A 26,029-nucleotide genomic window follows, 5' to 3' on the forward strand; every position below is an offset into this window, starting at 1 on the left:
TCCAAGCCGGTGCTTGCCCCTGCACCTGCAACGCCGTGCTTTATTCAGCGTTTTAACACTCTTGACTGTCTAACGCTGACCAAATAAACCGAAATGCTGAAATTACCAGATAAGGCACCGCTCAGCATGAGCCTGCTCCTCACAATATTCCTTCGCAAGAAGGACAGACCAAACAACCTATTCTATTAAACGTCCTAATCAGTAGATACAATTATGTAAGTATTGATCCGATCTGAAGTAGTTGAATGCTAAATTCTAAATCTGGATGCAGATACCGATCACAGAGACACCGCCGGCCTCTCCGCATGTCTTGTCAAGGTACCCTAAAATTATCAATCTCTCGTTCTCTACTGCATACCGAAAAACATTGACATAATCACAAACTACTTACTAAACCTCGTCACCTTTGACAAACCAGACGAGACAGCAACTACTAGAACGGAAGGTTAGGGGGCGTCCATAAATTACGTGAGACTTTTAGGGGGGGGAGGGGGTCAACAAAAACCTCACTAAATCTCACGTGGGGGAGAGGGGGGGTCTCAGGAAATATCACGTATTTTTTCCGCAAGAAATAGAGAAATAGAGTTTGCCAGAAAACTGGGTTTAAATCTTAAGTAAAAAAATTGGCCAAGTGCGTGTCGTGCCACGCGCAGTGTAGGGTTCCGTAGTTGTCCGTCGTTAACAAAATATATTTCAGAAGCAAGCAATTACTTCATCTAAAGTCGCTTTTAATATTTTCTTCTATGGAATTTTTATTAGATATGAAATTTTATAATACATGAGTTAAATGACTATTACTCTTAAACTAACTGACCTACCCTAACCGTTATAGTTTTCTTGAAAGTTCATAAAAAGCAGTAATATTATGAATTTTTTCAGATTTTTCAAGCCAAAAGTTTAGTTTTTAGAGTGGGGGGACGCCCTGCTCGAACAAAAATTTGCACTTTAAACTTTAATAGTTTGCAAACGGACCCCTAAATCGAAAAATAGTCTTTGAAACCCCCAAGTTATCTAACGATATCCTACACGATGGTGTAGAAGATGAAAAAAAATTCATCCCCACTTTACATGTAGGGGAGCTACCCTAAAAAAATGTTTTTTCAAAATATTATTCTACTGTTTTGTCTAGTGCCAATAGTTTCCAAGCAAAACCTCGGACAGACAGACATATCGAAACTATAAGGGTTCCTTGTCAGGACTACGGGGCCCTAATAAAATATATTTTCTATGATGATAATGACATTTTATTCTATACCGTCTAAACAAATAAAACTAACAATGCTACCGACTGCATGAGTGAATACTAAAATGCAGAATAAATGACGAAATTAAGAAAATTATAAAACAAGTTTTTTTTTTTATCAAAGTCGCGTAAAAAATGACATGCATTAAATGTATGATGATTGTACAGCGTCCCTAGCAGATACTTTCAAGAACTAAAATCTTTAACTTTATAGATATTTTTGATGCACTCGTTAGCGACAACGGTAAATGCAAACTCGCACTAAGCACACAAAAAAAAACTTTCTCAGTTAAATTACTCCAAAACTATTAAATTTCGGATTTTTTTTAAATATCACGTGAGATTAGGGAGTGGGGGAGGGGGTCAGGCAAAATCTCACCAAATCTCACCAAGGGGGGCGGGGGGGTTGAAAAATAGCCAAAATTGTCTCACGTAATTTATGGACGCCCCCTTAGTGTGTAACATTTTATCTTCTGGAACACTTTAAACCTTGTCAATTACGTGAACAGTAACTCAGGTTCAACAAGTCGTCATCTCTAAGGGTGTTGTCGGTAAATACGAAATCTATACGACTCAACAAGTGCCTATAATGGTAAGCTTGATCTCCAGTGAGGGCTCATCACAACTCGACCCCACACAACCGATCCAATACACAAGACTCCAGCTCAGCATCTCTTAACAACCATCTGGATGTCTACAAAATATCAGAAATCATAATCAGCGATGGGGGATTTCTCATTCTTTCATTCATTTCATGTGCGTTCACTAATTTTGCTATCGGACAATCAAAGCATAGCCTATACTCGAAACTAAGGGAGGAAGGGGCACATTCAGAGCCTCCATTGGAACTGTCTCTCTAACTTTTCAACTTGAAAAACATCACCTCCTTCCGGTTCAGTCTGGTAAAAATAGCTCTGACAGCGTAAAATATTATCTCCCAAGTCGATTCAATCAATTTTATCTGACTATCTAGGTCGATTTACGGGGAAAACAACCTACTTAGTGGCATCTCCTGGGTTCAGATCCAAAGGTAAATATTCCAAAAGTTCGGGAAACTGGATATCCAGAGACCCCACAGAGATTCACCAGCAGCCTTTGCAACGACTTCAACCAGGGTGGCTATGGTGGTAAACTAGGCTAAATCTTTGCTGTCCCGTTTCTCACCACAGCAAAAGGTACCTGCTTAGCACCTCGAAGTGACCTTTCTGGCTTTTCTTAGCAGGGCTCGAGGCCGACCCTCAAAATACAGAATCTCCACCACGTTCTTACCACATGGTGACCTCCACGTCAGGATCAGGTAACATGTAATTTTTTAGTATGTTGAGTTGGGGGTAATAAGGTATCGTTCCTAAAACATACCTGGCAAAAATCCACTTTAAAAACTTATAAAATAACCTGGCCTTGGTGGTTAAACTAATGGCCTAAGGAAAACAGTCGTAGCTACATACTTACCTCTTGAAGCTCGACAGCAAGATTTATCTGCTAGACTAAATCGTTTATCTACTCTTGTACTACCTTTATGCCCTGTGGGTCTCAACAAAATTCACTTTAAAATCGCAAACCAGTCGAAGGATGGTCGATTAGCCTTCTTTTTCTATATGAAGTTATAACGTATCCAATTTTCGATTCGATCAAAAAGTGCTACTTATCTAGGGGGGCTGGTATTACTAATCTAAAACTATATTAAAGATAACTTTAATTTTCTTACTAAGCATAAAAGCTTAACTAATTTCACTTCCTGATAAAGGCCTTAAACCCAACAGTGGGTATCTAAAATGTGACCTTTACGAGGCTTCTCGCAGACTAGCTTATGTATATTTTTCTCCTACCATCTACATCAGCTGCTGACATGACAAAACATAGTCTCACCTGAATAATTTCAAGATTAAGTTAATAAACCTTGACCTACGAGTAAGTTCGGCACCGTTACGGCATCATACAAACAACAGGGAAAAATGACAGCAAATCCCAAAAAACAACATAGGTATGCCCTTGCTACGGTTGCGTAAGTTACTGGAATCAGGCGAGCAGAGGCGAACAGCGGAATATAATAACATTATTATTTATTTATTTTTCAACACCAAGTAATACTAGGAATCTACATGAATAAAAACAGTATAAAGGTTGTTGGATTTAAAACCTCTCCTGGCATTGTTGACTTCGTTGTGGCATCTTTAATTTGGGTTGATATTTAGCCATAGATGAAATTATTTGATGAGATATTGGCGTAGGCAGAACAATAATAGCAATATTATAAGGCAGTCACTTTTATTAACTGATCTACGACCGATACACCAAATAACATATTATTTAATTAATAACTTTCAATCAACAAATCTAAAGCATGTTGGATACTCTTCAATCACATCGTACGCCTGTATTATAAACTTATGTTGATGACTCGCATGAATCTTACTGCCATGCGGGCAAATTATATCAATACACACTCAATCTGCATTTTAATGAGGAAAGAATTTCTGAATTCAGTTCAATAGCTTTCCAGTTTATTCATTTCAATCATACAAAAGTACAAGCCCTCCTACTTTGTGATATCAGTGCTGCTCTCACTGGGCATTTAGAACAAAACATGTTGATACCCTGAAATTAATCATGTTCTAATCTAGTTCTGTTACAGAAACTCGAAAACTTTCATCACATAGCGCCATTGGTAAGTAGTCACCAGGAGCTAATAAACAAGTCTCTCACCAGATGCTGTGCATCGTCACATGCCGAATAATAGTACAAGTTTTACAAAACAATAAAACTTGTATTATTGAGCAGAGACGATGCACAGCATCCCAAGAAGGCCTCCTGGTGAGCTCTCTATGAAGAACTCCGAGCAAGCTCGCCCCCAGGTGACTAAAATGGCGGCAAACGGAAGTAAGTCAAATCAATTCCTATTAAATAATTGCGGAAATGACGTCATTTAAGGTATAAAATGGTAAAAAGCTGCACCGGAAGTAGACGCATCTCTCACCAGATGCCGTGCATCGTCTCTGCTCAATAATACAAGTTTTATTGTTTTGTAAAACTTGTACTATTATTCATCTTAAAATTCTGTAGCTTGCACTTAGTGTAATTAATATTAATAGTTACTGTCCTGTGATTAAAAAAATGTTAAAAGTATTAGATACAACTAAAATACCTAAGCAATTATGAATTTATTTAGTAATAAAGGTCTGAGCAAGGGGCGGGGAATCTAAAATCGAATCCGTCAAAACTCCATACAAAAAAAGGCCTTTCGACCACTTTTCTAGTAGAAAAGTTTCTACTGCTTTGCGATTTTATTGTGCATTTTGTCAAGCTTAAAGTACTCAAAGGGTCTGTATTTTTTTTTTGGCAGAGCACAGTAAAAAAAGCTGGATATTTTTGATGTCTTGGTTATTTTTAACTATGAATGTTAAAACTATTTATGTCAGATCTGGTAACACTGATTGATTATTTTTACTCTGCGCTGCGCGTTTTATTTAGATCGATGGTTTTTGCTTGAAGGTGTTTAATTTCTCCTGCGACAAGATTTTGTCGTAGAATTCCGAATCAGTGAAAGAATTCGTCATTTTTAATTGTTACTCACATTAAGTAAATCAATTCATCAAAATGGTGAGTAAAAACTTCACAACTGAGGGCACTCATCGCGCGGGTGTCACCGTTCTTGCTGCGATCATCTGCAGATAGTAAAATGAACTGGATTTTCTTAATATCATATGTTTTGTCCTTTTATTTACTTACATCTTGTACCATTTTATTAAACTCTATAAAATGATACCATGATTAAGTCCAAAATTCATTCATTCAGTAGGCAGGTACCTTACAAAAGTTATTTTCCTACTAGATTTGCTTGTATTATTTTAGCCATCTAAATTAATGACAATAAATTCATGATAGCATTAATGTACATTTCAGGTTTGTGTGATGTGATGTGAGATTTAATAATAATATTAAAATAATATTGATTAAACTTTACCCAGATAATCATTTTATATCTGTATGGGCACTAACTTGGTACTATAATTTTTCAGGGAAACGAGAACTCAATTCCTATGGAACTATGTTCGAATTGTGAGTATTTCTTTTAATTTTATGATATTTTCTTTGTACTTTCCACTTCTATATATTTTTTCTAATTTTAATTTACAGTGAGCTCCTAAAGCTTTATATGACTATTTGCCTTTAATAATATACTCATTCATAAGTATCTTAACTAGCTTGTGTGATTGAATAACAACAACTCATGATTTAATTATTGTGTCAATATCTCAATAACAGATTGCTTTCTAATTTCTATGTATGTCATTGAGTATGGCTGACTAAACTATTCCTCATAGTAATTGAAAAGTATCAGCAGTACATTATGATAGCAAGGATCTAATGTAAGAATATAGGGTGTGCAAATGAAGCGTAACAAGAGGTTTGTTTTCAGCACGTGTTAACTGCATTGATTTTAAGGTGGAGAACTGTGAGTGTCGTAGTGTCACTCGCCCGGCTCCAATGTTCATCTACATGTTAGCATATCGCACTTACACTGTTACAGTCCAGAACAATTTTTCAACTTGTCTTAATCAAATCGTAACATTAACTTCCACCAGGATTACACAGTACTAATCTTACATGAACTCAAGTTTTTGGGTTATTTTCATTGGCGTAATGATGAGTTCTTCAAGGAATGTACCAGCCTACTAAGAACCATTATTGTATTAATGCTCTCTTCCTTTCTTTCTGGTTTGTGTTTTCTGTACTATCTCTATCTTCGTGAGCGGTCTTCAGCTGTGATTTGGAACACAACTTATTAGACAGTAGTTGTGACATTTATTGTTTAGTTCACAGTTACATGACACATTGTACGCATAATTCCTCCACCTTGACAATAAATTACGAAAATTGTTCTGGATAAACATGATAGCATTTTAATTGCATAGTTTTGTTTGGTTAGTGCATCTCTGTCACATTTGGCCTCTAGTGGATAAGGTGTCATTAGAGTATTGCTATGGATGTTTACAATAGTTGGCTACAATGCTGTCACACAGGTGCGAGGAATCTATGCAATTGGGAGAGGTCAGCTGTCTAGTAGGGTTGAGCTTGCTAAGTGAAGGTTGTGGCGTGGCGCTGTGTGAACTAGGTGCATGGAGTATGTTGATGTCGGGTTCTGACCAATGTTTTAGCTGACTATACAATCATTATTGTAACAGAGTTTATTAGAAACACTTATGTTGACTTGCTCGTCAGATGTTCTATGATTTTTTCCATAAATAGAATTAGAAAATTAGATTTAATGTGATGTGTATTGTCATTTTATATATTTTTTTACTTTATTTTTCTCAAGAATTCATGGGAATATACTATAGTTGATGCATATTCATAATTACCTAATAAGTAAAAAGAAAATTTTATCAATCTTTAAATAAAATTGATGGCCCCATTTGAATATCAACTATATTATACTTTTATTGTTTAACTGTTTTCATAAATGTTAGGAGTAAACTAAAGTTTCTTTGTGTTCAATGTTTAAATGTCACATGTGTTTCAATGAACAGAACGTTACACGCGACGGCCTTCGTTTAGGTATTTTTGTATGATAATAATGTCATTACTACTGCGACGCCGCTTGCAGCAACAATGCGCACCGTCACAGCCTGTCGGCAACAGTCCACCCAGTCCGATAATGGAAAAAATATTTTATAACGATTTAATATTGTCGCTATAAGTGCTAGACAGATTTTAGCTCAAGAAATAATCAATTTAAAAAAGAAGCAGTGATATACCAGAAGACTTCTTTGTACAATCAATGGAGCTCGCGTTTGGGCTGTGGCAGTGTGTTAATGAGCGGTATGAGGACACAATCTCGTTGGAATAGGTTTTGGCGTGGCTACAACCGCTGACCTTTCTCAGCTTCTTAGTTGTTGTGTGTCGCCACACCACCGACCGGCCGACTGTAGGCAGTGCGTGTTCACATCGCGCCCGCGGGCGAATTCGGGTGCGGTCTGACTTTGATACTTAATGTTTTATAAACAAAATGTTACCAACATTTAATCAATAAGTGAAACAGCTTGTTTAACCTTATTGTCTGGCACAGCCCACTGTAACGGTTTTTAAATTTCATACGCCATGATTGAAGTCGCTGATCGCGGTGTGGACACGCGCTCGCGCGGGCTCCAGCCGCGTGGGATGTTCGTTCACAAACAGATAAGGACTCGGATTACCGCCATGACGCTTTTGCACATGAATATATGTGTAAATTATCGCTTTGTATGCCTATTTATAGAATAGCGCAGCGAGCACTGAATGGCAAAGTTTTAAATGCTGGAAACACCCTCTGGGTGCGATTATCTGAAACCTTTCAGTTTCTTGCTTATTTTAAAACGTTGCAATTCAATGCGTTCTGTTTTTATTAATAAATGTTTTCGTTTATCTGTATGTATGTAATTACGTATGTATTTTATTTATACAAAATGTATGATAGATGAGAATAGAAAGCGGGCCGAATCGGTGATCGGATTGTGAAATGGTTTTTACCTCACCGCCGAGTGCCGAGCATCCGTCGGGTTTTCTTAGTCGACGCTAGCGTCACCCAGATGTAGTTTACATGTTGTTGTCGCTCACACTTGGCCGCCTTGAATCAGTACAAATGCCTTATGCCTAGATTCAGTTGAAGCGATGTTGGAATCTTTCGACACGTTTTCCGGATTTCTATTAACTTTATTATTGTGATACACATTTAAATCGCACGCTCCGGAGCAAAATGATTAGCTTATAATGGGCTTAAAGTCCTCACAAACAAGTGTAAGTAGAGATAAAGTAGTGGCATCAAGGCTGCCAAGTGCGCGCGGCGTACTCGCGCGACCCCCGCTAACCCCGTGTGCCCGCCAGTCGACGCGGACGAGATCCGCCGCCTGGGCAAGCGCTTCCGCAAGCTGGACCTGGACAACTCGGGCGCGCTGTCCATCGACGAGTTCATGTCGCTGCCCGAGCTGCAGCAGAACCCGCTCGTGCAGCGCGTCATCGACATCTTCGACGCCGACGGGAACGGCGAGGTGAGCTCATCTCCTTCACTTGTCTGCCATTTGCCTAAAACCTTCACAGCCAATAAGACGCAATACGCTCCGTATGCTCTGAAGATGCGGCACTTTTGGTGAAAAAATCTAGATTATTCAGAGCGGATTAAGAAGTAGTAAGATTTATTACTCAAATGAGCGAGTTACTGGACAGATACATAATGATATTTCGTTTTTCTTTCTATAAATCATAGTACTTTCTACACCAATCCACTACCTAGGCCTAAATTAAACAGATTACATGTTAACGAAAGCTACGGCCAACTAGATATCGTATACAAACATACTTACTTAGCTCGAAACAAAGGAGATAAGCAATTCAGTAAGAGCAAACAATCCATTCATATCTTAAACCTAATTCCAAATGTGCCGCACGTTCATGAGATAACTGCACCGGTTGGAATAAAAATAACAACATTGCTCCTTTTTCCTTGTATGATGTAGGACAATAGTAAAGTTCCCTACAATAAGCTGCTTACAATCCCAATAGATTTATTTTGTTGATAAACAAACCGTTTTGCCGCATTGCGTTGTTGTCGTCACTCGTCAATCATGGCGGATGCGCGACGAGTTGATTTACGACATGTCTAATTTAATGGCCCTTATCCACGTGACACACGGTGTTTTACGATAAATAAACTTGTATCTTTAACATCTTCATGCTCGTATACTACGGTTATGAAATGCGAATACTTTTATTACGTTCATATAAACCGCGAACAGAATAGGATATAAAAATTCGCAGAAATGAAAGACGGTATGGGGGGACTGGGTACTGTTGTAACAGGGAACGGTTGTAACAACTCGACTGCTGCTCGGCAGGTGAGGGGTTCAAAGGGAAGGGTATACGGGCGACAAAACAAATAAGGTTGTATGCCCTTCTTGTACCCCTCACCTATCGAGCATTGTCCGATAACATTCGAGTTGTTACAACCGTACTACATTGCGTCGCGCGGCGGTTGCAGGTGGACTTCAAGGAGTTCATCCAGGGCGTGTCGCAGTTCAGCGTGAAGGGCGACAAGCTGTCCAAGCTGCGCTTCGCCTTCCGCATCTACGACATGGACAACGACGGGTACATTTCCAACGGGGAGCTGTTCCAGGTACGATGCGCCACATTAGCGGGCATAGGGTCCAAAGGAGAATAATTTTCAGTATAAGTGGGTCATAAGATTCCTATCTAACAAAGGGCTTAATTTGACAATACATTTTTTTATGCATAACCGCAATTACATCTGGTGTAATGTGAGAATCATAATTCGAAACTCTAAATCATCCTAAAGTAAGTTAGAATTTGGAGGGCGCTATTGAAATGGTCCGTCGGAAGACCAGCTTCTTAATAACGGGAGCCTATTGGCGCAATGGCCCAGTAATTTTCTTTTTGTTTCTCTTCGTATTGTGTTGTTATTGTTTATAAATTGTTCTCACTGCGTTCAATAAAGTCCATTCTATTCTAAACCGGTCTTTGCGGCGTTGCAGGTGCTGAAGATGATGGTGGGCAACAACCTGAAGGACACGCAGCTGCAGCAGATCGTGGACAAGACGATCCTGTTCGCCGACAAGGACGAGGACGGCAAGATCTCCTTCGAGGAGTTCTGCAACGTGGTGGGCAACACCGACATACACAAGAAGATGGTCGTCGACGTCTAGGCGCCGGCGCCGCTCTTCTCTCTCGCTCTAGCTAGAACACTATCCAATTGCGCGCGGCCGCTGAGCACGCGCGCGGCTGCCACGGGCTCGATGTGCATCCTAAAGGAACATTTTACTTGCAAATATCTAAATTCAGAATTATTTTTCCCGATTCAATTGATTTCGGGTCTAGTTTGTAGATTTCTCGCCGTCTTCGTGTAAGGAATTCGGATTTTTATCAGTGTGTGCATCACTCGGGCCTTCAGTCGCCACTCCCAGGGTCCTATTAACGTAAATACCACAGTCGCTGTGTGTCGGAGGCAGCCGAGACGCTGACCTGAACGATCATCAAAAACAGGACACACAGTGGAGCAGGTTTGTGCCATACGCCGGCGACGCGCGCGCCCGGGCGATGCACGTGGCGCGCTTGTTCCTACGTTTGACGTCAGACGCCTCCATCGCCGCTATGAGCGCTAGTCGCCATCCCCTATTGTAGTGTGATTTGCAAATTTCAAAAATCTCGAATTAATTATTGCAATTTGAGGCGCTATCGCTTAAAAAATTTCACTACTACTTATTCGGCTGACGCATACAGACAAGCGACATCTTTATCGTAGTATTAGCGTCGGAACGGAGCGCGAGCCCGGGGCCGCGCGAGGCAGCCGCCGCGCGCCCTCTATCGTAATTCATTAATTTACATTTTATCTCTTAAGATTTACATATGTTTACAAATTATATATTATACCTAGGTACGTTAGAGAAACTTTTATCGTAGTCAAATCAAATGTAGGGTTTTATTATTTTGTTGTGGTAATTTTAGTTGGTATTGTTATTTAGTATTTTATTTTGTACACTTTTATCGGAGCCCGGCGGCGCTCGGCCGCCGAGCTGGCCGGCCGTCGGATCGTCTACTTATTAGATCTTAGCGTAGCGTCGTGTATTTATTTTTTGAGATATCATGTTTTACCGTAACCAGTTTTCGCTAGTGTTTTCTCGCTGCATAATTTAATCTGTGGAATTATATAAAAAGACATTTCTTGTATAATTCGAGTCAGTATTTTGACAATCAAAACACCGAGGGCCACGCCTCGGAAGAACCAAATTCGTTCTTCGTCGTAGAAGGCTGTCAATCGAGCCCATCGGTCGGGTCGTTTTACTGTCACATTACTGATGCTGAATAAGTAATCTTCCAAGTTCGGTTAGTCTGACAAGGGTGCCTCGAAGCAAGCTGACCTCGTTGCCTCGCCGACTCGTGTACGAGGGACGTCGCCAAGTGAGGCACGAGTGAGTGCCAGCGTGATGTCTGTCGTGCCATTGGCGTCTTACAGTAATATTTTATTAAGGATTTGACACACCGGATACGTTCGGTGTTACGGTCAGGTTAAAGTGAACGCAGCCCGCATCGTGTAAACAACATTGTCGGTCAGGCCGATCAGCGGTCCAGGCAAAAACGATCTGTCAGCGATCGTGACGAGGAAATCTGTCAGCGGTGCGTTCTTTGCACGTGTCGTGCGTGATTCGAAATGTATAAAGATCGACAAAGTTGTTCATACATGATGCGGGCTGCGTTCGCTTTGACCTGACAGCTCGCAGAATGCACTCAGTGTGACAAATCCTGAAGGTGTTAACGAGCGTTGTGCTCAGTTCACCGAAGTCTTATCACTACTTATTCTAAAATATTTTTAAATAGTCGAATGTAAACTTTTAATCCTGATGAAATCAGAATAACTTGTGAGTGAACCGAGCATATTTTACGAGTAGATACTTTGAGCGCTGAGAAGAAATCCAAAACCCTCCTTTCTCTCCCTCACCGATTCCTACTCGAATGTTTCCATAAGTCACATTTTCTACAATGCATTTGTGCTATTTTGTGAAGCCACGATAGCCGAACGGTGAAGGGGTCGGACTGGCCGACTCGTGATCCGGGGAACGCGGGTTCGGACCCCGCCGCCGCTCGACTATTGTGGTGAGCTCACTCGTGATACAAGCATATTTAGCTTAGTACGAGGGCAACGGGAATATTAGTAATTTATGTATAGCCTGACCAGGAACATAAAAACCCTCGCCATGTTGCGGAAAACTAATGGTACTAATTTCTTTTAATGGCAACAGTAACTGAAAACTTCATTGACATGTCACCTTGCATGTCAGTCTATTGTTGTCAAAGTGTAAACAAACTTTATTTTAAATGTGTGCAATTGATTTTGTGAATTAAAATTGCTAAAATATTTTTATAGTCGTGAAAGAAAAGTGGTTCACGATGTGTTAATGTATTTGTCGAAGAGAAATACTAAGGGTTCGGACAATATTTTCATTGAATAATGTTTCCGACAAAGGTAGTCAAATTGAATGACATGTTTATCGTATAGTACAGTCCACTATGAAAATTTGCTGTAGTCTGTTTCAACTACCTATTTTAAAGTTTTTTGTCACTTTCTAAGTTTTGAGTTTTATGGAATTGGGAAAGAAGTACCGAGTTTGAAGCGTTCATGAGCAGACATTGCAGTTGAATATTCAAGTTCTGAATTTGATTATTGATGAATAATAAAATAAATCCTACTAGCTCGATTGATGGTTTCATTTAATTTATTTAAACCAGGTTACCTTTAATAATATTTTTCGTTCATTTATGAAAATATCAAATTAGCCCGTAATCCTGAATCCTGATACATAAATTTAGCCTATTAATTTAACACATGTACGACTGTACTCAGTGTTGCACTATCAAATGCAATTGAAGCGCCTCTATGCCAGGGTTTTTATGTTCCTGGTCAGGCTATAATAACAAATCCCAACTATAATCCCAACTAATATTATAAATGCGAAAGTAACTCTGTCTGTCTGTCTGTCTGTCTGTCTGTCTGTCTGTCTGTCTGTTACGCTTTCCCGCTTAAACCTCGCAACCGATTTTGATGAAATTTGGCATAGAGATAGTTTGAGTCCCGGGAAAGAACATAGGATAGTTTTTATCCCGGTTTTTGAAACAGGGACGCGCGCGATAAAGTTTTTCTGTGACAGACAAAATTCCACGCGGGCGAAGCCGCGGGCGGAAAGCTAGTAATATTATAAATGCGAAAGTAACTCTGTCTGTCTGTCTGTCTGTTACGCTTTCCCGCTTAAACCTCGCAACCGATTTTGATGAAATTTGGCATAGAGATAGTTTGAGTCCCGGGAAAGAACATAGGATAGTTTTTATCCCGGTTTTTGAAACAGGGACGCGCGCGATAAAGTTTTTCTGTGACAGACAAAATTCCACGCGGGCGAAGCCGCGGGCGGAAAGCTAGTTACTAATAATCGTTAAAAAAAATTTAAATGTACAGTCTCGATGTTACAGCTAGACTTAGGGGCTCGCGTCTCAGTCCAGTAAAAACCACTGGCGAATACATACGTGTTCGCCTTTGCTCTGTCTGTAACATTGCAGCCTGAGCTCCTCCGTGGAAACATTCGTCCCTCCTGACCCTCCTCTCCCGCAGGTGCTGAGCGCGCTGAAGTGAGGCCGGCCCTCGCGCCTCGTCCACGTCTTACCAGTTCTAGTTCACTTAGATTACGTTGGTTATTGTACAAATTATTATATGTATATTGAATAACAATATTGTTTTGTGTTATATTTTATGTAATTTATCTAATATTATAGGAAGAATCTAATACAGTAATAAGAGAACATTTCTAATAGCAATACTTACGATGTAACCATTTTCGCCGCCGGCGCAAGTCGGCGGGTCGTTGATACTGTCCGCTCTGTTTTGTCTAAAGTTTTACTTTTTAGGGTAGTCTCACTGAGCAGTGCGGTGCTGCACACGACACGGGCCTTCTGGGCCGTTAAGCGAATGTACTGAGTGCCACTTAATTTGTAAGTTTTATATTTCAAGTCGCGCACTAATTATCTCGGCTAACCGTTTTAAGTATTTGAGTTGAGGCTATTTGTCATAGCCATGATCGACTATTTTTGGGAAAATTGGCATCCTTTCTCATTCGATGCGCGCTGTTAGTTTCCAGTTGGTCGCATGATTGCGACCTTCTGTCCGTGGCGCACCGCACTGCGTAGTATTCGCACGAGAATCTTGGTAATCTCTAGTCACAGCTGTTGTGCGTTATACAGAATATACTTACTCTTAGCGTAACCGGGCGGCGTGCGGCCACCGCACTGTTGATGTAATGTTTGTCCTCTAATGTGGGTATCGTTCGCAGCTTTAACTACGTGAATTTCAATTGTAGCAATACACACTTCGGAGCCTTACTCGGGATAGAACTCTCGTTAGTAGTTCGTCTCATAGATTTTGTATTTTACCGTGTTTTTAACATTCGCAGTATAACTGGCGCACATTGCTGTTTTTATAAAACTGTGTGGTTGTCGTATCCGAATGTACACGTAGTTTACTTAAGGCTATTTACATACGAGTATCAGGTGTAAACGCTTCAATGTTATTCTATTTAAAGTTGAGATTGCAGCATCCTGTTTCAGTTTGTCCCCAGTCAGCCGTTCGTAGTAGTCGAACTCGATTTGGAGCTAAGCAGGCGATCGTGGTTGTCGAACTGGCCTTGTAGTTCCCGCCAGGCGGCGCCGGGGACGGCTGAGGCGAGGTGCCGCGCCTACTCACTTAGGGTTGAATGTAAACGTTCATGTGTTGTCTGCTCATCTCCATCATTAGGTAGTGTCCTACTTAAGTCTACTCTAAAGTGGAACTGATATAAGTTTTATTAAATATTGCGATTTCAATTTGTCTTATAATTTACCACCTCCTTTAAATTATACAAATCAATGAATTTGATGCAACTATTAACTCAACTTGCCTGCAGACTCAAGATCAGAGGAATGTTGCTATTTCAAACCCTGCTACTACTGGACTATGAAACTTTTAACACAAACTTTAGCTTTAGTATCAGGATTTTAATGGAACTTGTGCAAAACAAATTAATAAAATTTCTAATATGTACCTTATGGTAGATAAAAAATATCTACATTGTTCAATTTAACATATTTGTTTGTGCATAGATAAGGATAGTACCTACATACATTTTTTTAGGGCACCCAAGAAAGAAAACTGCTCTACCATAACCATATACAAAGAAAACATGTTGTAACAGTATACAATTATTTATTTACACTACCTACTTAAATTAAGCTATAAACAATTAGATGAATTTAGTGGCTATCGCTAATAACTTGGTGTAGTCGGCGCCCTTGGCGTGCGTGCGCTGTTTGAGGATGGTGCGCAGCACGGTAGGGATGGGCACGTGCACGCGGCTGCCCAGCGGCGTGCCGTTGTCGTCGATCAGCACCACGTTGTTGCTGTCGAACTTCGGCACCTTCACCTTTTGCGTCTGCTTCAGACCGACGAGGATGCCTTTCTTTTTTTGACCCTTGATTGCGACCATCACTTTATCTCCGATATATCCGACTCCTGGGGTGAAAGAGTTCATATTAAATTGTATACTTAATATTAAACAAACGAGGATATTCTTAAAACTCATTGATTCAGGTATTACTATTACCATTATGTAAGGTGAACTAAGGGTGTGATAGTATTGATATCATGTATTGTCATAAAATAATTAATAAACTAGTATACAAATACGTACGCTTTTTGTTATAAACACATATTACTTTAGGCGGTTTCCCTTCAGCCATAGCTCGTTTACCTATCTCTGAATTATCTACGACTCTCAGTCGAGTTAGCAGCCTCACTTCATTTAGACAGGCAGTTGTGTGAAATCCACAAGAAGGTGAGAGTGTAATTACTTTATTGAGTAGATTTCTGAACATTTTAACTTTATTTTTGAGAAGAAAATCAAATCAAACAAAATGTGAGGTTATGTCTTTGTTGACACTATTGACAGCAGCAGCTGGGTGACATTTACCTTTTTATTAATGTAGCTTTTTCAAAATGAAGCAATGAAGTTAGCGTTTGTACATCCTCGTGTTCCGGAATTTTATATAATAATTATATCACAGATTTTTTATGAGAGCAAGTATAATTATTTTTTATATTTTGTGACCGTAGCTGTTTTAATTTTCTATAATAAAATGGGAAAATCTAAATGTAGGTTATTATTTTAGTTCTACCTACACTATTATCACATCCACATTCGAGAAAATAATAACTTTACGTTCCGGTAGATGGCACTACTAACAATATTAATTCATTTTAAAATTAATTATTACTGAAATAATTGTACTTACATTAAATTGTTACGTAATAATTGTTATGTTATGAGTGAAACTAAATTTGCTAGGTACTTGTTTTTCATAATAAATAATAATAATTACGTAACAGCCGTGTTAGATTTAAATACATACATTTCATAGAGGAATTAAAGACTCTATGATAAATTTATAACATCAACAAAGTAAATAGAAAGCAAAATGTTTTATTATGTCGATAAAAATAAAATTAACTGCCTATTGTTATTGTTACACTGGATTTTTTGCGCGGAAGTGAAGCGTTACTATATTTAATATAAATTACTTATTTGATAAAATAAAAAAATAAAAAAGAAGTTAATTGGATGTCTGTAAATAAACACCTTTGCCCAACAAATCTAAGCGAAATAAAAAAAAAATATTAAAAGAATTTTGTTTAAAAATGGGGGTAGAGTAGAGTAGATTCGATTGGTTAGCATTATTGATTTGTTACTTTTCTAACTTATTTTTTACGAGTTTTTAGATATTCTATTCTATTTACCTATTTGTCGGCCTTACTCAATTTTACTCGTTTATTGCATCAAATATTTTTTACGAATGCGTTGCCAATTTTGTGAAGTGCTGTGAACATAATATCAGCCAGCCCAACAAATAGAAGAATGAAGAAAAGAAAAGAACAATGGATAGCAAGGTATGATACTTACTTTACAACCCTAGCAACCTAAATTTAAGTATCTCGTTTCTAATACTCCAAGTAGGTATTTACAAGTACCCACATAACCCTATACAAGGTCAACACAAGTTTTGGACTCCAGTGAGACTGTCATTTTTTACGACATTTATTATCGAGTATCCCTACTATACAATGATAAAAAATTGGAGTGCTCATCTGTTAAAGTCTTGGAGTAAAATAAATTATACCTACCTAAAAGTAGGTAGGTACCTTCATAACATAAGTAGGTAACATGAAGTAGACAGGTACCTATCTTAGTAGACGCAGGCCGATATAGAGAAATCCTGTCAACTTTAGATTAAAAGGTCCTTCCTTCCTACGTCATCATTCATCATCTTCATTTCAGCCATAGGACGTTCACTGCTGAACATAGGCCTACCCCAATGCTTTCCATGTAGATCGATTGGTAGCGGCCTGCGTCCAGCGCTTCCCTGCTATCTTTATGATGTCGTCGGTCCTTGTGGGTGGACATCCCACGCTGCATTTTCCGGTAGGTACGCGGCCTCCATTCCAGAACCTTGCTGCCCCATCGGCCGTCAGTTCTGCGTACCTACTATGTGCCCTGTCCATTTGCCACTTCAACTTGCTAATCCGTCGGGCTATGTCAGCTATCAGCTACTTTAGTTCGTTTACGGATCTCTTCATTTCTGATTCGACCTTCCTATGTAATTAACCCTAAATATATAGCACGTCACATAATGTTGTACCTAGTTACATAATATTTTTATCAAAAAGACTAAAATTATGTAGGATCCTACTCAATTACTTAGTGTCCAATATTTACACGGTAAAAATGACATCTGCACAACAAACTAGAAAGAAACCATAATTATTTGATTTTTATTTAGATACTAGCTTTCCGCCCACGGCTTCGCCCGCGTGGAATTTTGTCTGTCACAGAAAAACTTTATCTCGCGCGTCCCTGTTTCAAATACCGGGATAAAAACTATCCTATGTCCTTTCCCGGGACTCAAACTATCTCTATGCCAAATTTCATCAAAATCGCTTCAGTGGTTTAGGCGTGAAAGCGTGACAGACAGACAGCGTTACTTTCGCATTTATAATATTAAGTATAGACTAGTATAGATTTGTAATACTTAACTACTACTATCGTTGCAACAACTAAGTACTAACAAAACCCGATTGTCAACTGTACTGGAAAACAACAGAATTATGTTACAATTTATTTCATTAAAATTATTTACACTGATAAGTAAATTAAATCAAATCACATCACATGTATTTCCATTCCATGTGTGGTTTGGTACTTTATATGTAGCTATCATGTTACTTACTACATTGCCTACTAGCTTTTGCCCGCGGCTTTACCCGCGTGAAGTTTAGTTTGTCACATAATATCGTCATAAGTATGTGTTATTCTGGGTTAGTTATAAACAAGAATATTGTAAAGTTTCGTCAACATCCGTTCAGTAGTTTTTGCGTGAAATAACAAACGTGTTAACATCCAGACATCCATACAAACTTTCGCATTTATAATATTAGTAGTATTATAATATTATCTAGTAGGAAGTAGGACTAGTAGGAAGGATATTAAAATAAAGGTTGGATTGTTTTGTACCTATATTATTGTTTTGATTTATCATTCTTGTTTACAGGTAGGTGTCCTAACAAGATTTGGAAATTATCAGCTGTTTGAATAGGTAAGATAGGTACTTGTTCTTTTATATACCGATCAGGTTTCCGACGCACAGCATGCAGCGTATGGATCAACTTTGACTTGACGAGGAAGGACTCTTTGTAGTTTGTAGTACTTTGTACCAACTGAAAATGACACCTTAATTAAGCGGTAAGTAGGTGAGCACTCGTTAGCCGCCAGGAGCTCCATCTGCGAGTTCGGAACGGGATTCAATTACATTTTTATTTGATCGAATCAAAGGAGTATTGATTACACAATCAGAAAGGCGATTGATGGCGGGGTCGTTAGCGCCGCGACAATGATTAAAGGTGGTAACCCAATAAGGAGCGGGCGAGGTTATCGGAAACAAAACAAAAGAGTGCTGGCTCGATTTACGTCATTAGGGACGCCTCACACCTTTGGATTCTTATTCGCGGCATCCGGCGGCTTTGTGGCCGTGTCAAAACACCGCGCCCGCGCTTCTTCCGGATCCATTACACGACGCATCCTGAATTGAACACTATTGAGCTGCTGCTTGTCTCGCAGACGTTTGTGCGGCCACAATGGCTTTGTCTCGGCATCGAACGCTGTCTATTGTCGCTAGACTAGATCGGGTGTCGCTCTTTCTTTCGTTTTGTGCTTCCTAATGCTTTTATTAAATCATCTATTTATGGTATTTTGGCACTATGGTGATTAAGATTGATAGGAATGTTCCTATTGTAGTTCTATTTCTGTTTACTGAAGCACCAAGTAAAAACAGGAGGATAGGCATGCCTAGGCGTTAAGTATAAGACTATAATTTGACTAAATTACTTATTAGCATTGAGTAGCATGGTTTTTAACCTAACCTAAGTACCTAAATTGTTTACAGTATAACATTATTAGTTTATATTTTGCATTTATAATATTAGTAAGATTCTACATCTTCAATGAGAATGAGATAAAAGTTTTTACTGAAGAACAGATTGAAGAGTTGAGCGGTCTGTCCGTCCAAAGGACACAGAAGTAGAGATGCTAAAAAAGGAGAATATGACAGGCATGGTCAAGGAAGTGGATGCCATTTCGCATGAAACAGCTAATATGGCCTGGAACAAAAAAGAGAAAGTAATTATTTGTGAAATAAGCAGGCATAGTAGTTTTATGTCAAATACCTTATAGTCCAAAATTTTTGAAATCATTATATTATTTTTTCTTACATTGCGTTTTTAATATTTTAGATTGGTTGGCATTGCATTAGCATTGACTGATTGTTGTATTCGGCGTTTAATCAATGGGGAATAACTTTCATAAATAATGTTCATAAATTGCTCAACATCTAATTAACTAATACATAATAATAACTCAAATAGTGGATTGATAGATTGAGCATTAGGGCTTTATTCAATCTCGCAATATTGCAATCTATATTTGAGATTGCAACTAATAGCTTTTGAGTTTTGTAACATCCGACCTACTTAAAACTGTTCATTCCGAAGTTATTCGACAGTTTTGTTCAAGCAGTTAAAATATTTGTAAGTTTTTTTATACAGTACATACCAATTTCAAGGTGCGTGTAGGGTCACAGAAGCTTACAGGCAAGCTTTCACATAAGATTTTAGACATACGCGTTCTATGAAATTCCTTTCAATTTATAAATTCATTTAATATAGGGTACCTACATAATAACTTGTTTTTGGTTAAAATAGATTTTGATTTAAGTGTAGGTAATTAATTTATTTAAACCTTAATCTTCCTGCTTTTCCATCACACTTCTATACAAATTTATTTTACTAAGAGCTATGAAAACATCTATTTCAATGTAGACAGAGTCAGATTGTGTTTAAAGGTAGACAACATAGTTAGTCTAGATGCAAACTGTAATGAGCATTACAATCACTCAGTCAGATTATGATTTTTGTTCTTTGGGCGCGCTCTCGACATCTGATTAGAGTGCGGCAGAATCTAGAATGCACGCGGATCGAGGCACTCTGTTCACGCGTCGCGATTTTTTTGCCGCCATTTTGAAAGAGGTGGCGAATCAAATAATGGAGAAATAATTTAATCAACTGTTCGCTGGGGCTTTTTGGATTTTGTTGCGCTTGTTTAGGGTTGATAATCGCGTGTGGCAGGATGAGGGGTGGTGAAAAAAGTGCTCGTGTCGTGTGTGCAACCGCCTTAATAGGTGGGCCCGAGGGGCGCGCCCCCGAGCTTTGCGGTCGCAAATTGAAATGAAATTGCATAATTCGCGCACGCAGGCGAGCCGCGCGGCCGAGGCGACGCGGCCGAGACGTTTTTTGCCTAATGAAGTCCATTTAAGGCCCATTCTGTGCCCGCGGGCGCCGGCGACGCCGAGGACGTAATTGTCGCGACATTATGCGCGCGAAACGGCCTCAATAGCCAGCTGTAACCTAAATTAAACTCCGAGCAATCATTTTTCTCAACGTGTATTTAGCTTTATTTTATTGTGAAGAATATCTAATTCTAGCTTTATAAAGCGCTTACTACTTACTTTGTCAAAGTAGATAATGCTATGAAAGCTAATCCTTATCCCAGAGACAAAAATTATACCTGGTCACTACAAAAACTATTCTAGGAATGATATTTTTTTTGGTCTAAAATATTTCAGGAACTTGTAGGTATGCTCTAGTAATCATATATCTATCCATAGTTAATATTTAGGTAAAACTCTACATTATCTGATGATGTGTGGTCAGTGCCTGCTAAGTCATAATTAAGAGCCAATAGCAACTCGAATTTATTTGTGTTAAAATATGTAGAGTTCATTTATTTTCAGTCAGTGATTACTTGTAAGCACTTGGACATTGTTTAAAGAAAGCGTTTATTTAAAAAAAAACATACTTGGTTTTATCAGACTTTCATATTATATTTACTTCTACTATATTTATCTGTAAAAATTAAATTGTATTCAAATTATTTTTCTAATTACATTTTTAATGGTTTTTGTAAAAAATAACAATAAATAGTTATCGCAACGAATGACATTAAAAGTAGCTTCACAGTTCATTTATGAAAACCTTTTATATGTTCGCAAAAATATAGAGCATATACGAAAAAGAGCGATTTGCATAACTTTAATACAAGAAACAAAAATAAACTTGCCGTTCCAAATTTCAGACTGCATAAGATTGGGAATTCATTTATGGGGAAATGTATTAAATTATTTAATAAATTATCACAAACTGTTGTAGAACTACCCATTCATAAATTCAAAGCACATATTAAAAGTACTTTAATGAAAAAGGGCTACTATAAAATCGATGATTATTTAAAAGATAAAAATGTTTGGGATGCGTAACTGCCTAGCTCGCATAAATATTTATAGCTATGTAGGTATTTTGAAAACCTGTAAACCTTTGAAAAAGAGGCTGACAATAGTGTCAGAGTTTGTTGCGCTGCTTCTTCTCAGCACTGGTCCATTTATTGTCCTGAAGCAGTGGTAGGGTTAATAATGGGACGTGTAAAAGTGCTTTTTTAAAGCCTACTTACAGAAATAAATGAGTTTTTATTGAGTTTTACTTATGTAGTGTACGTACAGTCTGCGTCAAATAGTTCGAGACACTAAAGTGGCCAAAAGGTTGACAACACCACCTTACTCCAAATGCATTAAAGACGTGTTGCAGACTTTTTGACTGTAATACCTACATCAAGATTATATTCCAAATAAACATTGTAACGAAAGCCAGAGACATCTTACTAATATCAAAGGCGAAAGTTTGTATGGATGTCTGGATGTTTGTTACTCTTTCACGCAAAAACTGCTGAATAGATCTTGATGAAACTTTACAGTATTATTGTTTCGCTCGTTCGTTTCAGCCGAAAGATGTCCACTGCTGGACAAAGGCCTCCCCCAAGGATTTCCACAAAGACCGGCCCTGCGCCGCTCGCATCCAGGCACCTCCCGCGACCTTCACCAGATCGTCATTATTCATCAGTATTATTGTTTATCACCCAGAATAACATATAGGTAGGCTATAATTTATGACGATCTGTGACAAACTAAATTTCACACGGGTGAAGCCGCGGGCAAAAGCTAGTTTGAAATAAGCCGTGTTCTCAAATGTAGAGACTCCGCGGCGAATCCGTGAGCCCGCAAACCACCCCTACCAGCTTGGCTCAGCGGCGCTGCCTCGAGCGGGCAGCGGAAATTACTGTTGAGAGCTTTTCTAGATAAAGCTTATTTCTCCTGTCATTTGGTTGATAAAACTCATAGTTTAAGATGTTAGATTCAAACTAGGATCAACGTGGATCAACGCTACGTCATGAGTGGAATTCAGTTTCATGTTTAGCTGATGTTCTTTTGAAATTATTATAAATACTTTATTTTTTAATAGCTTTTGCCCGCGGCTTCACCCGCGTGAAATTTAGTGTCACAGATCGGCATAAATTATAGCCTATATGTTAATTTGGGTTACAAACAATAATACTGTAAAGTTTCAACAAAATCCGTTCAGTAGTTTTTGCGTGAAAGAGTAACAAACATCCAGACATCCAAACTTTCGCATTTTTAAAATTAGTAGGATGTTTACATCTACACGTGAACACTCGTAATAGCTTCAACAATGATGATTCGTTAAGTACTACTGGTTGATTGGGAGAGAATGCCTCCAGTCAATAAGTTCGCCAATTGTAAAATAAATATTTACTGCGTTAAAGAATTATAATTTAATAACAGATGATAAACGGTCGAGAGTGTTAATGCAATACGTCTAACTAACAAAAATACTGAGATTAACTTAAGACAAACTACATATTAACTACTCTAGGAACGCAAGCATTGACTATATCGCTCACAAACAAATTATATCCCACCAAAAACATTCTGTAAAAAACTAGCCAAGTCTCGATGGAGCTGCTTGTTTATCTCTAAAAAGTAATGAAATCTAGACAAAGTCGTGCCAAGTCTATGGTTCTTTACTGCGATTTCTTTTTTATTATAGTTAATGCTGTGTGACTTGGCCGTTGAAGGGTACAAAACCAGGTGCTCCATGACACCATTGCACCAATCTGTTGCCAGAACCACTACCCATTGACGATGGAAAATTGCCACTTGGAAAACGTTGATTTAATAACCAGTGAATTGTAGGCTTAATAAAGCTGCGTATTTCAATAATACTTATGCATAATTATTGATTATCTTAACTTAATAAAGATTGTTCAACGGCCAAGTCACACAACATTAACTATAATAATAAAGAAATCGCAGTAAAGAACCATAGACTTGGCACGACTTTGTCTAGATTTCATTACTTTTTAGAGATAAACAAGCAGCTCCATCGAGACTTGGCTAGTTTTTTACAGAATGTTTTTGGTGGGATTTCACTTCTTTTTGTAGAATGTGGCATAATTATTTAACGTCGTCGTCCTTTAATATTATCGTCATTTTTTTTACGATATTAAACACATCTTTAAAAAGGACAACGAATCAGAATTGATTTAATAATAACTAGAGGGGAAAAAAAATCTGGACACCGCGGTGCAGAAAATCGACGCTCAAAGTGCTAGCGCCATCTAGCGGTGAGCGGTACAGGCGAACACCACGGCGCCGGTGTGGCGCTAGTAGTATTGATTATTATGAATGTGGTGTTACTCCAGATCTTCGATTTTCCTAGTTTTTATAGTTTTCCCTTTATGTGGCCATTAAACCCTAACTCTGTACCAAATTTCAGCTCTCTGAGTTAATGGGAAGTACTAGTTCTATTTTGATGATCATCAGTGAGTGAGTGTCATAAATGCGAAACTTTGCTTTCGCTTAACTTCGGAACTAATTGACCTACAGACTTGAAATTTTGGATTTTAAGTGTGTGATTATAGCTTACTAGATGACGAAAATTTCTGCGTTCTGGTCTTATCTAAAGGTTCTCAAATAGAGGCCTGAAAATGCGGCGAAATGGTTCCAGTAAAGGATGGTACGGCAGTGTTTGCTTCGCGCTCGACTTGGCGGGGGCACTGCCGTGCCCCCAGATTCTCTCTGTGCTTGTGTTTATAGTCTCTATTAGCTGCTTGGTCAAGTGATTGCAGGTTGTCATGGACTACCTCAGTAATGAGACAAAAACGATTTACCATCTTACTCTAGCTACATTATAACAAACGTCAAAAATCTGTCAAATTCCATACAAAAAATGCCGGTTAGGTGGTGCAACTCAGCCTAAAAATTGCAGACTGCGTGAATTTAATTACTACTTGATACATAATTCCGTGCCGGTAGACGTAGTGTGGGCAGGCCTCCCACTAGGTGGACCGACGATCTGGTGAGGGTCGCGGGAGGTGCCTGGATGCGAGCAGCGCAGGACCGGTCTTTATGGAAATCCTTGGGGGAGGCCTTTGTCCAGCTGTGGACTTCTTTCGCCTGAAACGAACGAACAAAATTCCGCTGCTATCGCGACCACGCCTTTCCCAGTGACATCTCTGGAATAAAGGACTGAGGTGAATCACGAGCGGGTGATCGAGAGCTGCTCGATAATGATAATCAGAGGGTGAGTGCGCCGGGAGGGGCGAGGGATCGTAATTGTAAAGAGATAAAATGTGAAACAAGTTTTATTTGACGATTTGTTGACACGGAGAGTTCTTATCATATGCGAATTCAAATCTTCGGTATATTGGAACCCGAATTGTTTTTTTGGTAAAAGTGTGTTATTTGACTAAAATAAAAATCTAACTACAGTTTTATATAATCATTACACTTAATAAGGCCATGTTTGCACATAAAATAATAGATACAGAAAGCAATCTAATATAATAATTATGGCATTCTCACCCAGTAAACCTATAAACTAAGCTAAAATAGAGATTTGGGAGTGCAAAGTACTTGTACCGCATAATGAAACTAGTAGAGAAAGTAAATGAACTCTACGTTTTAATTTTAACAGTAGCGGAGAGATACAGCTCTCTGATTATTATAAAAAAAAATTCAAACTTTATTGTTTACTAACCCTAAGTATGTAGTTCATAAGTAATGTATTAACTGTGACTGTCACTAAAACAAATATGGATTATTCTGGTCCGAAATAAATAAATTTATTATTATTATTAATTAATTTTAACTGATTTTAACGCGATACGCTGTTGGCCAATAAAGAACTCTACATATTCTTAAAATAAATAATTATAAGTCATAATTTCTATTGATTCTTGAATTAAAAATCAATATTTGGAATTTAACCTACTGTTTCCTCATGACTATTTTCTATTTCATCTAATGCTTATCAATAAATTCTTGATTTATTAAAGCAGTAGCAGTAAGATTAGTAAAAAGTATAAGGATTATAGCAAACCATAATCAATTTTAATCCAAATCCATCCTACAACTGTCTGTTTCCGATCAAAATATAAGTATACTTTAATATTGTTGAAATAGTCTTACAAACAATATTAAAATGTAAAAACATCGAAAACAGTAGACATTTTGACCAAAAACATATTGAAAATTGACAATTGATGGAAGGATTTTGACAGGATTACCCGGAGTAAATTATGTATATAAGACACCATAGTGTCTTTTTAAGTATGGACAAACAATAATGATTGATTCTACTGCTCAACTATTAATTTTGCTGTTACGAGTACTTTCAAATCAGAATGTGGGTAAAAGTTTTATAATGTT

At 38.3% G+C, this 26,029-nt stretch overlaps 4 protein-coding genes across 5 annotated transcripts in view; 2 read left to right on the forward strand and 2 right to left on the reverse strand.

The window, feature by feature from the left end:
* Positions 1-26,029, reverse strand: part of LOC135077953 (uncharacterized) — a 243,035-nt gene that overhangs the window by 45,566 nt on the left and 171,440 nt on the right. The window lies entirely within an intron of this gene.
* On the forward strand, positions 4,678-11,141 carry LOC135077939 (calcineurin subunit B type 2). Of its 2 annotated transcripts, XM_063972468.1 has the most exons (6): positions 4,678-4,843; positions 5,263-5,302; positions 5,664-5,699; positions 8,108-8,271; positions 9,258-9,392; positions 9,769-11,141. In XM_063972468.1, the coding sequence occupies exons 1-6, from the start codon at positions 4,841-4,843 to the stop codon at positions 9,937-9,939; spliced, it is 549 nt and encodes a 182-aa protein (XP_063828538.1). In that variant the 5' UTR covers positions 4,678-4,840; the 3' UTR covers positions 9,940-11,141. The 2 variants fall into 2 exon arrangements, with proteins under 2 accessions (XP_063828538.1, XP_063828539.1); XM_063972469.1 differs by lacking the exon at positions 5,664-5,699.
* On the reverse strand, positions 14,995-15,754 carry LOC135077789 (large ribosomal subunit protein uL14m). Its single transcript, XM_063972337.1, has 2 exons — positions 15,499-15,754; positions 14,995-15,320 (listed from the first exon to the last, which is right to left on the reverse strand). The coding sequence occupies exons 1-2, from the start codon at positions 15,680-15,682 to the stop codon at positions 15,052-15,054; spliced, it is 453 nt and encodes a 150-aa protein (XP_063828407.1). The 5' UTR covers positions 15,683-15,754; the 3' UTR covers positions 14,995-15,051.
* Positions 16,482-26,029, forward strand: part of LOC135078281 (visual system homeobox 2-like) — a 164,653-nt gene continuing 155,105 nt past the window's right edge. The window contains exon 1 of the mRNA XM_063972879.1: positions 16,482-16,751. The gene's annotated coding sequence lies outside the window, so the exon portion shown is untranslated. The remainder of the gene's footprint in view (positions 16,752-26,029) is intronic.

Source organism: Ostrinia nubilalis, chromosome 14 (genome assembly GCF_963855985.1).
Source record: "Ostrinia nubilalis chromosome 14, ilOstNubi1.1, whole genome shotgun sequence".
NCBI lineage: Eukaryota > Metazoa > Arthropoda > Insecta > Lepidoptera > Crambidae > Ostrinia > Ostrinia nubilalis.

What these genes read in the sequence shown, in the direction of transcription:
- LOC135077939 (XM_063972468.1), top strand. An exon ending in TATGGAACTATGTTCGAATT is followed by an intron (nt 5,303 to 5,663) that starts GTGAGTATTTCT and finishes GTTTGTTTTCAG; the next exon opens with CACGTGTTAACTGCATTGAT. An exon ending in ACGCCGACGGGAACGGCGAG is followed by an intron (nt 8,272 to 9,257) that starts GTGAGCTCATCT and finishes CGGCGGTTGCAG; the next exon opens with GTGGACTTCAAGGAGTTCAT.
- LOC135077789 (XM_063972337.1), bottom strand. Translation starts at nt 15,682, where the DNA reads ATGTTCAGAAATCTACTCAATAAAGTAATTACACTCTCACCTTCTTGT. An exon ending in ATGTGTTTATAACAAAAAGC is followed by an intron (nt 15,321 to 15,498) that starts GTACGTATTTGT and finishes CTTTCACCCCAG; the next exon opens with GAGTCGGATATATCGGAGAT.